At 45.0% G+C, this 11754-nt stretch overlaps 1 protein-coding gene and 1 non-coding gene across 3 annotated transcripts in view; one reads left to right on the top strand and one right to left on the bottom strand.

Moving 5' to 3' along the window:
• The window catches only part of LOC108297710 (neuroblastoma breakpoint family member 15-like), a 12077-nt gene extending 913 nt beyond the window's left edge, over nucleotides 1-11164 (top strand). Inside the window, exons 2-6 of one of the 2 annotated variants that reach the window (XM_037735541.1) lie at nucleotides 345-449; nucleotides 8533-8584; nucleotides 9373-9536; nucleotides 10201-10253; nucleotides 10778-11164. In XM_037735541.1, the coding sequence (XP_037591469.1) occupies nucleotides 404-449; nucleotides 8533-8584; nucleotides 9373-9536; nucleotides 10201-10253; nucleotides 10778-10813 (351 nt within the window). In that variant the 5' untranslated portion in view covers nucleotides 345-403 and the 3' untranslated portion in view covers nucleotides 10814-11164. Of the gene's footprint in view, nucleotides 1-344; nucleotides 450-996; nucleotides 1207-8532; nucleotides 8585-9372; nucleotides 9537-10200; nucleotides 10254-10777 lie in introns of both variants that reach the window. The other variant, XM_037735542.1, reaches the window with a different exon arrangement.
• Nucleotides 7961-8101, bottom strand: LOC119469785. The gene has a single exon (XR_005198627.1). It is a non-coding gene; the product is annotated as a U4 spliceosomal RNA (small nuclear RNA).
• Nucleotides 11165-11754: the final 590 nt, after the last annotated feature.

The following is an 11754-nucleotide window of genomic DNA, read 5'->3' as shown; positions in this document are numbered from 1 at the left end:
ATATGATGAGATAAATCAATATTGCAGCAATACTTCTGGAAAGTAGTTAGGGCAATTTTTGGAAGATTTTGGGGAAAAAGTTTTAATTATTTGCACTGATTTAGGTCATAGGATTCGTGAGTAAGTTCTACCAGATGAGGGAGACTTTGTTCCATGGGTCTGAAAAGCAGGCTCATCTACTTCTAGGGCGACTTAGTCTAGGGCCCATTGGAACAATCCTGTCAGAATATCACATTCTTACACTGAGAATATTTTATGTCCTTTTGCTATGACTGGACACCGATTTGGTCTTGTGTGAAGTGTGATTTGCTTAATGTGACCTGCTCTTCTGAATTTGTTTACAGAAGATCGAAAAGATCACGATGAAGAACAGAAATGAAGAGACAGCAAAAATAAACTTCTTATGAGTCAAGTGGCCTACTACCTGGACTGCCGGCTGAAGACGGAAGGTAAGTTCAGTCACGAAAGTGATGAAAAATGTCCTGTCTTGTCTATGAAATGGTACATTCTCTTCTTCAAAGTTAATTTCATCCTTCCCATACTTCTAGGAAAACAGCAGTGGGTAATTTAACATTTTGTTAAAGATGGAAGACAGAGGCCAAAATCTTTAGCAACTTTTCCACGTCTGCAGTAAGGCGAGTGTGGAACTAGTGTTAATATCCCAGCTATTGATTCCTGACACAGGCACAGAACCACCTGCTTTTCTCAGCAAGAGGTTAAATCATGTTTACATGAATGCTCTCTTGCATATAAAATCCTGCAAAATGTATAAGCAAGATAAAAGTAGACGTGTTTATTTCCAGGTTTCAAGGTGACTGAGTAGTTAAGACCAGTTGACTTTAAGGAGATTGAGAGTGGAGATGAGAAGGGGAAAAGCAGGGAAATGACATCTTCAACTCAATAGGCAAGGCTGTCAGTGACATCCCTCAGTCCCGATTAAACCAATTTGACGTCACCAGTTTCTAACCATCATGTGCTTGGGTTTCTTCTCCCTAGTCCCTGGCTTTATGTGTTCTTCACCAAACATCAGCAAGGTGGCATCTGGCAGGCCTCCTTCCAGAAAAAACACAGAGGTGAACATCCCAGAAGGCATTGAGAAATCCTGCTCCCAGCAGGAAGATAACAAACTGAATGTCCGAGTCAGCAAAAATAGATGTCCTATGAGTCAGGTGAACTACTCCGTGAACTACCGGCTGAAGACATACAGTAAGTTCTATAGGTTGACCACCACGAAACTGATGAATGAGGTCCTGTCTTGTCTTGAGAAACTAACCACTCTCTTCATCAAAATTAATTTCATCCTTCCCATACTTGTAGAAAATAGCAATGGGTATTTTAACATTTAGTTAAAATGGAAGACAGACGCCAAAATATTTAGTAACTTTTCCACATCTGCAGTAAGGTGGGTGTGGGACTGGGGTTATAATCCCAGCTATTGATTTCTGACACAGGCACAGAACCGCCTGTTTTCCTCAGCAAGAGGCTAAATCCATGTTTACAGGAATCCTCTCTGTACCGTATAAGATCCTACAGACAAATAGCATCTAGTCTGCTGGTCTAAATGTCTGAGGCTACTGAACTTCCATTCAGTTCTGGTTTCTGTTAAAGACCCAGTAGGCAAAGCTGTGTTCTGGGGACCCTGAGGGAAACACAGTGACAGCAGACAGTACCCACTGTGACGAGCTTAAAGGGAACCCGGCTCCTAATAGAACCTGTGGTATCTGTAAGTGGCACCATCAAGAGCAGGAAGTACCCTGGTACTGGTGACTCCGCCTGCCAATTAGCTGGGATCCCCGGTGGGCACCACCAAACGTGGCTAATTGTTGTATTTTATGTAAAGGCAAGATTTCACCATGTTGACCAGGCTGGTCCTGAACTCCTGAGGTCAGGTGATGTGCATGTCTCCTAAGTTGCTTGGATTCCAGGTGTGAGCCACCATGCTGGCTCCACAGATTCTTTTTTAAGTAAATGTTGTTAGAATTCATCTGTTGGTCCAGTCTCCTATATAAATTTCTCTAACCATTCATTGACCTTGATATATGATGAGATAGATCAGTATTGCAGCAACCCTTCTGGAAAGTAGTTAGAGCAATTTTTGAAGATTTTGGGGAAAAGGTTTTAATTATTTGCACTGACTTAGGTCATAGGATATGTGATTAAGATTTAACAGATAAGGGAGATTTTGTTCCATGGATCTGAAAAGCAGCTCATCTACTTCTAGGGTGACTTAGTCTAGGGCTCGTTAGAACATTCCAGTCAGAATATCATATTCTTACACTGAGAATATTTTATGTCCTTGTGCTATGATGGGACACTGATTTGGTCTTGTGTGAAGTGCGATTTGCTTAATGTGACCTGCTCTTCTGAATTTGTTTACAGAAGATCGAAAAGATCATGATGAAGAACAGAAATACAGAGACAGCAAAAATAACCTTATTATGAGTCAAGCGGCCTACTACCTGGCCTCCCAGCTGAAGACGGAAGGTAAATTTTATAGGTTCACCATCACGAAAGTGCTGAATGATGTCCTGTCTTTTCTCTGAGAAACTGAACACTCTCTTTATCAGAATTTATTAAATTTTTCCCATACTTCAAGGCAAATATAAATGGGTACCTTAACATTTTGTTAAAAATGGATGAGAGACCACAGTATGTAGCACCTTGTCCCTGTCTGCGGTAAGGCAGGTGTGGGATAGACGGTAAAGTCTCAGCTGTTGATTTCTGACACAGGCACAGAACCGCCTGTCTTTCTCAGCAAGAGGCTAAATCATGTTGACAGTAATCCTCTCTGTACCATATAAGATCCTGCAGACAAGTAGCATCTAGTCTGTTGGTCTAAATGTCTGAGGCTGCTGAACTTCCATTCAGTTCTGGTTTCTGCTGAGGCCTAGTAGGCAAAGCTGTGTTCTGGGGACACTAGGGTAAACATGGTGTTGGCACACAGTACCCACTGTGAGGAGCTAGAAGGGGACCCTGCTCCTAATAGAACCTGTGGTATCTGTAAGTGGCACCATCAAGAGCAGGGAATACCCTGGTACCGGTGACTCAGCCTCCCAGTTAGCTGGGATCCCCAGTGGACATCACCACACTTGGCTAGTTTTTGTATTTTTAGTAGAAATGAGGTTTCACCATGTTGGCCAGGCTGGTCTTGAACTACTGAAGTACAGTGATCTCCCTTCCTGGGTTCCTAAATTGCTCCGATTCCAGGCATCAGTCACTGTGCTGGCTCCACGGATTCATTTTTATGTAAAGGTTGTTAGAATTCATCCATCGGTCCAGTGTCCTCTACAAATTTCTCTAACCATTTGTTGACCATCATATATGATGAGATAGATCAGTATTGCTGCAATGCTTCTGGAAAGTAGTTAGGGCAATTTTTGAAGATTTTGGGGAAAAAGTTTTAATTATTTGCGCTGACTTAGGTCAGAGGATATGTGATTAAGATCTAGCAGATAAGGAAGATTTTGTCCCATGGATCTGAAAAGCAGGCTCATCTACTTCTAGGGCGACTTAGTCTCAGGACCAGTAGAACATTCCCGTCAGAATATCACATTCTTTCACTGAGAATATTTTTCATTCTTGTGCTATGACTAGACACTGATTTGGTCTTGTGTGAAATGCGATTTGCTTAATGTGACCAGCTCTTCTGAATTTGTTTACAGAAGATAGGAAACGGTGCAAGAAGGAACAGAAATACAGAGACAGCAAAAATAAACTTCTTTTTTTTTTTTTGAGACGGAGTTTCACTCTTGTTACCCAGGCTGGAGTGCAATGGCGCGATCTCGGCTCACCGCAACCTCCGCCTCCTGGGTTCAGGCAATTCTCCTGCCTCAACCTCCTCAGTAGCTGGTATTACAGGCACGCGCCACCATGCCCAGCTAATGTTTTTGTATTTTTAGTAGAGACGGGGTTTCACCGTGTTGACCAGGATGGTCTCGATCTCTTGACCTCGTGATCCACCCGCCTCGGCCTCCCAAAGTGCTGGGATTACAGGCTTAAGCCACCGCGCCTGGCCAAAAATAAACTTCTTATGAGTGAAGTGGCCCACTACCTGGGCTGCAGACTGAAGACAGAAAGTAAGTTCAATAGGTTCACCATCACCAGAGTGCTGAACCATGTCCTGTGTTTCCTCTGAGAAACTAAAGACTCTCTTCATCAGAATTAATTTCATTTTTGCCATATGTCTAGGAAAATATAAATGTGTATTTTAACATTTTGTTAAAGGTGGACGAGAGAGGCCAAAGTATGTAGCCACTTTTCCACGTCTGCAGTAAGGTGGGTGTGGGACTCAGGGCATAATCTCAGCCATTGATTCCTGACCCAGGCACAGAACCACCTGTTTTTCTCAGCAAGAGGCTAAATCATGTTGACAGGAATCCTTTCTATACCACAGAAGATCCTGCAGACAAGTAGCATCTAGTCTGTTGGTCGAAATGTCTGAGGGTACTGAACTTCCATTTGGTTCCGGTTTCTGCTGAGGCTCAGCAGTCAAAGCTGTGTTCTGGGGGAAATGCGAAGGTAGCACACTATACCCGCTATGGGGAGCTTAAAGAGGACTCTGCTCCTTAAATAACCTGTGGTATCTGTAACTGGCATCATCAATAGAAGGGATTACCCTGGTGAGAGGGACATCCTGCTTTCTGTGCAGAGGCTCTCGTTGGTAAAGAGGAAGAACGATGGCACCCAGGACTTTGTGGAGGCAGCAGTGCATAGAGCAGGGACCCTGGGCCAGTCTCCTGAGCTCCATCCAAGTTGCTTCTTTTCTCTGTGACTCAGTTTTGTCATCGTTCATAGGGTACTATAATAACGCCTACCTCTGTCAATTGCTGCACTGAACCAGATGGCCTATTGATTGTAACTCTCCCGGGACAGTTGTTGGCACGGAATAAACACTGTGTATTAGTTCTTCATTCTACTGTGTCAAACATAAGAGAAACTTTATTAGTCTTTGTGCATATTTCCTTTACGGCCTTATGAGAGACTCCAGACCTCCATCCTTCTGCAATGACAGTTTTATCAGTGGTGTTTTCTTCCACTAAACATATGTGGCCATGACATGACTAGGGCTTTCTGAATGAGAACACAGATGGGAAACCCATGGGGTTGGAGGTCACAGTACTGCAAATGTCACTCCTTTCATGATGGATGGTGGTCTTTGGAACAAGAGGCAGCATCTGTCCAGTTGTAAAGGACAAAAAGGAAGCTGTGACAGGAGGGCGGTTGTTGGAGTGGAAAGAGCTCTGGAGTAAGAATGAAGGCTCCCAGGCTGTATCTTCAGCAGTGTTTTTAGTAACTGTCAGCGAGCAATTGATTTCTCCTTCCTGACTTTCTGTCTCTCCATCTGCAAAGTCAGGCAAATTTCTCTCTCTCCATCTGCAAAGGCAGATACCTTGCAGTGTCCGAAGCATTCAAATGTGCGAACACTTACGACCGCTTCTCAAAACGAGATAAAGGCCCTCGCTGTGTGGTGTTGGAGGCAGCACTTGATGTGTGGGCATGTGGGGTTAGGAAGCGGTTGAGACTGGAGCACTCCCTGTGGAGAGAATGTCCCTGAATAACACAGCAGAAGCCACTTGGAGGGCCTGTGAAGTCACCTGATGTGCAGGGGATTGTGGGACAAGTTTGTTTGTCCTCTCCTAAGAGAAAGAAATAGGTTGTAAATATGATCTGTGACAGGACTCCAAGCCTGTCCCTGGGCATCAGGTCTGTGTCAGGAAGGGGGAGACAGCTGCCAAAGTCCAGAGAGAGGCTGCACAAGCCTCCAGTGATGTGGGAGCAGAAGGTCTTGTCAACATTTGGCGTCATCTTGACGATGAGCCTCCGGATCAGAAACGCATTGCCTGGTGGATCAGGAATCCATGCCAGGGCATTTTGTTAAAGAGAAACCATGAGAGCTTTCAGTAGAACAGGGACCCACACGCAGACGTTCATGTCCCTGTGCACATTGGGCTGACGGTGCTTGCAGAGTGTGAAACAGGAAATATCTGAACGAACACATCTGTACTTGCAGAAAATGATCAAGATGAGGATGAAGATGTTCACGTCACAGAGGCTGAGAAAATACAGGAGTTGCGTGCCCCCAGGTAACGCTGAATAATCAGGAGCAAGTAGTGGGTGGTAAAGTTTGGAAAAGTTCTAGAATCTCACCTTCTCTGGCATCTCCTATGGGCCAAAGCCTGCAATCCCTTGGCCACAATATGTTCAGTTCAACCCAACATAGACACAGGGTGTGGCAGCTGTCGCGGTTCTTTGTATGTGCCGAGTGCCGTATCTCAATTATGCAGGGATAACTGAGTCTCTGCTCTTCTCAGCTCCTTTCTGCCCAGTGTGATGAATACCAGCTGCTCTCTTCCTCTCCGGTTTCCCATGGCAGCCATGCTGTGTTGCAGAGCGGAGGATTGCCTGTTTCCTCTCAAAGGGAACTTCCCATTTGCCTTCTGAGACCCCTCTCTTATTCCTCTTGTGAAAACCAGCTAGGACTTCCTGGGGTCCAATCCCGCTTTGTTTAATCTTCTATCATCTCTATCCCATCTGGTTCATCAGGGAGGCACCAAAGGTTGTTGTCAAGAGAGTCCCTGAAGACTCACTGGAGGAATGTGTCATCACTCGTTCAAATAGCTATGGCCCTACTGAATCCAGCCAGCCTCACAAAGAAACCAATGAAATCACAATAGAGAAATACAAGGTCGACTCTGCACTGGTTGTCGAGAGTCCATCATCTCATGATGTAGTGGAGGATGCTCTAATCATTCTTTCAGGTGACCCCTACATTCCTTGTTTTTGGTACCTAAGACTAGGCTGAGGAAGATCAACTCTGAAGACAGGCTCTATACACACAAATCGGTTTGAATAAAAACCTATCATGGGATACTAAACACAGATATCAGGGAATTTTTATCTCTTCCTCAGCTCATGCCATGCATTTGTCTCCCAGGCCCAAGTATCAAGTTACCAGACCCCAGGCCACGGTGACAAACTCATGGTCACCTGAGTGCAGGAGGTGTACAGTAGGTGTCTGTCAGGTCTCCTAGATTTGAGTTGGTATCTCTCATCTCCTGTCATTATGTCACCTGTCCCTGAACGATGTTCATGGAGTTTCCATTTCTTTTTAAGGAAACTGGGAGCCTTGCCTATTTGTTTGGCGATATTGTTCCCCAGGTGTCACTGCTCGGAGCGTCGGTCTTGATCTCTTTTGAGTCAGCTTGCTTAGCTGCACAGTCACCTTGAAACCAGGATGGAAACATTTCCTCTTTACCTTGCCGATGTGTTTCCGTGAAGCAAGGCTCAGCCCGACTCTCCACCCTATCAGTGCAATGGCGGGTCTGATTTTTCTTCGCAGCGTCACATATTGTTTGCTGTTGTTGGATTGGAGTCTTTTTTTTGTCACCCAGGCTGGAGTGCAGTGGCACCATCTTGGCTTACTGCAATCTGCACTTCACACGGACTCCGGTGATTCTCCTGCCTCTGCCTCCTGAGTAGCTGGGACCACAGGTGCTCACCACCACACCTAACTAATTTTTGTATTTTTAGTAGAGACGAGGTTTCACCATATTGGCCAGGCTGGTCTTGAACTCCTAACTCTAAGTGGTTCACCCACCTTGTCCTTTGAAATCACAGATTTTTTTTTTTTGAAACAGAGCCTCTCTCTCTCTTATTCAGGCTGGCGTTCAGCTGCACGATCTCAGCTCACTGCAACCTCTGCCTCCTGGGTTCAGATGATTCTGCTGCCTCAGCCTCCAGAGTAACTGAGACTGCAGGCATGTGCCACCATGCCCAGCTCATTTCTTTGTATTTTTAGTAGAGACAGGCTTTCACCGTGTTAGCCAGGATGGTCCCGACCCCCTGACCTCGTGAAGTGCCCACCGCGGCCTTTCAGAGTGCTGGGATTACAGGTGTGAGCCACCATGCCCGGCCCACAGATTCTTTCTTGTTTGGTTTTGTTTTGTCTTTTTTTATTCCTTCTCCCTAGAGACTGTCCAAAATTGTCAATGCCAACTCTATTGCATGTCATCACGGCGGGGCATTGGGGAAAGTTTTCAATGAGCAATAATCTCATCTCAGATAAAACTCATTGGCTACGATACTGCCACTGCGCAAAGCTCACAGATTCTTTTTAAAGCAAGTGTTGTTAGAATTTACATATCTGTCCAGTTTAATGTATAGATGCCTCTGACCATTCTATGACCTTGCTACCTGGTGAGATAAGTCAGTATTGCAGCAACACTCCCAGAAAATAGTTTGACTCATTTTTGGAGATTTTTCTGGGAACAAAATTGGTTTAACTTTGCATAGACTCAGGCAGAGAATATGGCATTATGGTCTACCCGTACAGGGAGATTTTGGCCTGTGCATCTGGAAAGCAGGCTCATCTGCTCACCAGGCTTCTTCTAGGGCACCCTGGAATCTTCCTGTCAGAATTTGTATTTTTGCCCTGAGAACAATTCTGTGCTCGTGCTATGACTAAACAGTGATTTGGTCCCATGTGAAGTGTGATTTGCTTAATGTGACCTGCTTCTCTGAATTTATTTACAGAAAGTCAAAATGATGATGAGGAAGTGGAAGAACAATGGCAAGCGCCCCCCAGGTAATGCGGTGGAGTTGTGGGCTGTTAGCTCAGTAGTGACACCTGAAGACTGCAGCTCCAGGGAAAACGGGGAAGTGATGACTAGAACTCTTCCTTCCATTCACCCAGCTACAAATTGTCTTTATTGACAGTGTTGTGGGTGATTTGTGGCACTTGTGTAGGTTTTAATTTCTTAGTCCTCCCAAGATAGGAGCCTGCAATCAGATGAGCCAGGTGAACTCAGCAAACAGGGATTTCCGGGTTTCTCCTGTTTTCTCCCATGTGTTTAAATCCAGGGAGAGACACATATATGCTTTCTGCACATTTGTTGTGAGCATGTTTGCTAGGATTTGTGAAGAGAAGAAATTCAAAACATAGACACATTATATCAAAATAGTGGAAAAAGGAGGCCCTTAATACACAAGATCTGGGTGTCTGAAATGCCTCAAGAGCTCTTTTCACTTGAATGCCACATGTAATATTCAACACAACTTATGCGAGGTAGTTGAAGCCCCGTGTTAGTTCTCGTGCTGTATTTCATGGTGAGAGTTTACAGGGAGTCTGGGTGGCCTGAAGTGGCTCATCTGTGCAAATGCACTGAGCACCTGCTGCTCATTTGTGCTCTGTCCCTGGGGTAGTCACCCTCTGCCCTGCATTTAGAAAGATAGTTTTTTTTTTCTCTTAGAGGAAAAATGCCTTTGCTTTCTGGGACTACTCCATTCTCACCTCCATCAGATCAGCTGGGAGTCTTTGTTGTCTAATCTCTGTTGGTTTAATCTTCTGTCACCCTGTCCTACCTGGCTCATCAGGAATCTGCAGGAGTCTGTGGAGGAGGAAGCACCCCAGGAGTCCTGGGATGAAGGTTATTCGGCTCTCTCAGTTCCTCCTGGCACATCTGCCTTCAGTGAGCCTTACAGGAGCAACTTGCACTCATTAGAGGAGAAGCAGGTCGACTTGGCTGGTGACATAGACAGTGAGTGCTCCATTGTGAAGGCGATGAAGCTCCATTTTGTGTCCCAGATAGACCCCATAGTCTTTGTGCATTGCTCCGCTGGCTGGGCTGAGAGTTGTCATCACTGTGGGCTGAACCTGTACATCAGTGTAGATTTCAGTCACTCTGGATTCCAGTCTGAAGCACGGACATGGGGAGGTCAGTGAGCTTTGCTCTCTCCCTAGTCTCAGGCCGTGCTCGTCACACCCTGGACCGACTGTCAGGACATTGAAACCCAAGGCCAGTGTTGCAGACGCACACCAGGGTATGCAGCGCATGCCCACGAGTTGTCTGTCAATCTGAATTCAATGCCTCTTGCCAGCTACCAAGTTCCTCATGAGTTTTGCTCCCCATGCATGTCTGTCAGGTTCTTCCCTGCTTGTACAAACTTGGTGTAACTGTTTGTACAAACTTGGGATAAAAGGATAATGGTCTGCCAGAATAGGGACATTTCACCATTGGTTCTAAGACACAAACCAAGGAATCTCTAGCATGATTGGCTTTGAGACCTCCTGAAGTCTATCTCTCACATTATCCTGTTCTCATGCTGAGGAGCCTGAGGTCCCTGTGCAGGGATTAGACAGTGGACTGTTATGGGTGGAGGGGAATGGCTTATTTTGTCTGTCCCTGTCTGAATTTATTGCAGAGATTAAAAATGACCAAGAAAGAGGAAGAAGACCAAGGCCCACCATGCCCCAGGTAACTTTGTGCAATTGTGAACAGCTAATTATGTGTTGACACCTGGAGACGCCAGGTCCAGGGAAAACAGAGTGGGCTGACAATATCGATACCGTGTTTTCAACGAAGCCTGAACTATTCCTACTAACATTGCTGTTGGTTTTCATTGCAGTAGATATTTAGGTTTCCATTTCTTCCTCCCATTTTCATGTACTAACTACTGTAGGTTGACCATACTGGTTTTTATGATCTGTGTTCTCTGTGTGTCCTGAGGGCACTAACTCAGAGTGTCCTTTTACTCCCTCATCAGTGTGTCACCTGGACAGTTCACTGAGCTTGCTTTCTCTCTCTCTCTCTCTCTCTCTTTCATTCTTTTTTTACCCTACTCTTATCCATCCCAACATAAGGCAGTAATTTGTTACATCATTAATGGATCTATGTTTTTTCTTTATTAACCACTTTCTTGTGCTACCCATGAAATCTAGTTCGGGCTCTGCGTTTCTTATTTTCCCTGACTTATTCTTTGGTTTTTCCTCCTTTTCTAGGCTCAGCATGGAGCTGGTGGAAGCAGAAGGGACTGAAGTCTTCCGGTACTCACTGGATATATTGTATTCAACGTATACAGCTTATCCTGAGTTTTACTACACATGCCAGGATTACACATATGCCATTTTTTTACTTGTGGAAGAGCATGTTCGCTTGACTTTGGACATGGACTGTAGGTTTCTTACTATGATGGTGATAGGACTCCACCTGGTCTCCCTGATAGGGGTCATATTCCCACACTAAGACAACATGTCACCTGGGACTCTGTCGGTGCAGAGTATGAACAACACCATGTTCTTGCTGAAAACACTTAGCCTGAGTTTCATAGCCTGAGGTAATCTCCAGACAACTTCACAATGTAGAGCAGTGAGCAGCACGACTGACCACAAATCACACAATTAAAAGGAGAAAGGACATTTTGGGTTGAAAAAGAGTCAAAAGATAATGTAGCTACATTGCTTTAGTTCTTTTGAACCCAAAGTGTCTCCTCACCTTTTTGTTGCTGTCATTGATGGTGGTGACATGAGCTTGTTTGTAGAGGACATGTCAGCTGTCTGGCTCAGTGGTCTACACTCTGAAGTTGTCTGAAAATGTCCTTATGATTAAATTCAGCCTAAGTGTTTTTCCGGGAACACTGCAGGGTCAATGCTACCTCACCCATCTGCAGGCAGAGACGGTCCCGTGTGTATCCCACCATGATCATGGTACCAGGACTGTTCCACCATTTGTCCACCACCATGATCGTGATGCCAGGACTGTTCCACCATTTGTCTATCACCATGATCGTGATACCAGGACTATTCCACTATTTGTCTATCACCACGATCGTGGTACCAGGACTATTCCACCATTTGTCTATCACCATGATCGTGATACCAGATCTGTACCTTTCAGAGACACCTTATTTATACTGAAGTAATTGGAAAAATGGTTTTAAAAAGTATTAATATCCTGGATTCAGATGATCATCCCCTAA

Source organism: Cebus imitator, unplaced genomic scaffold (assembly GCF_001604975.1).
Source record: "Cebus imitator isolate Cc_AM_T3 unplaced genomic scaffold, Cebus_imitator-1.0 Scaffold831, whole genome shotgun sequence".
In the NCBI taxonomy this organism is placed as follows: domain Eukaryota; kingdom Metazoa; phylum Chordata; class Mammalia; order Primates; family Cebidae; genus Cebus; species Cebus imitator.
The sequence above is the reverse complement of the archived record's forward strand: the minus strand, read 5'-3'. Positions and strand labels throughout refer to the sequence as shown.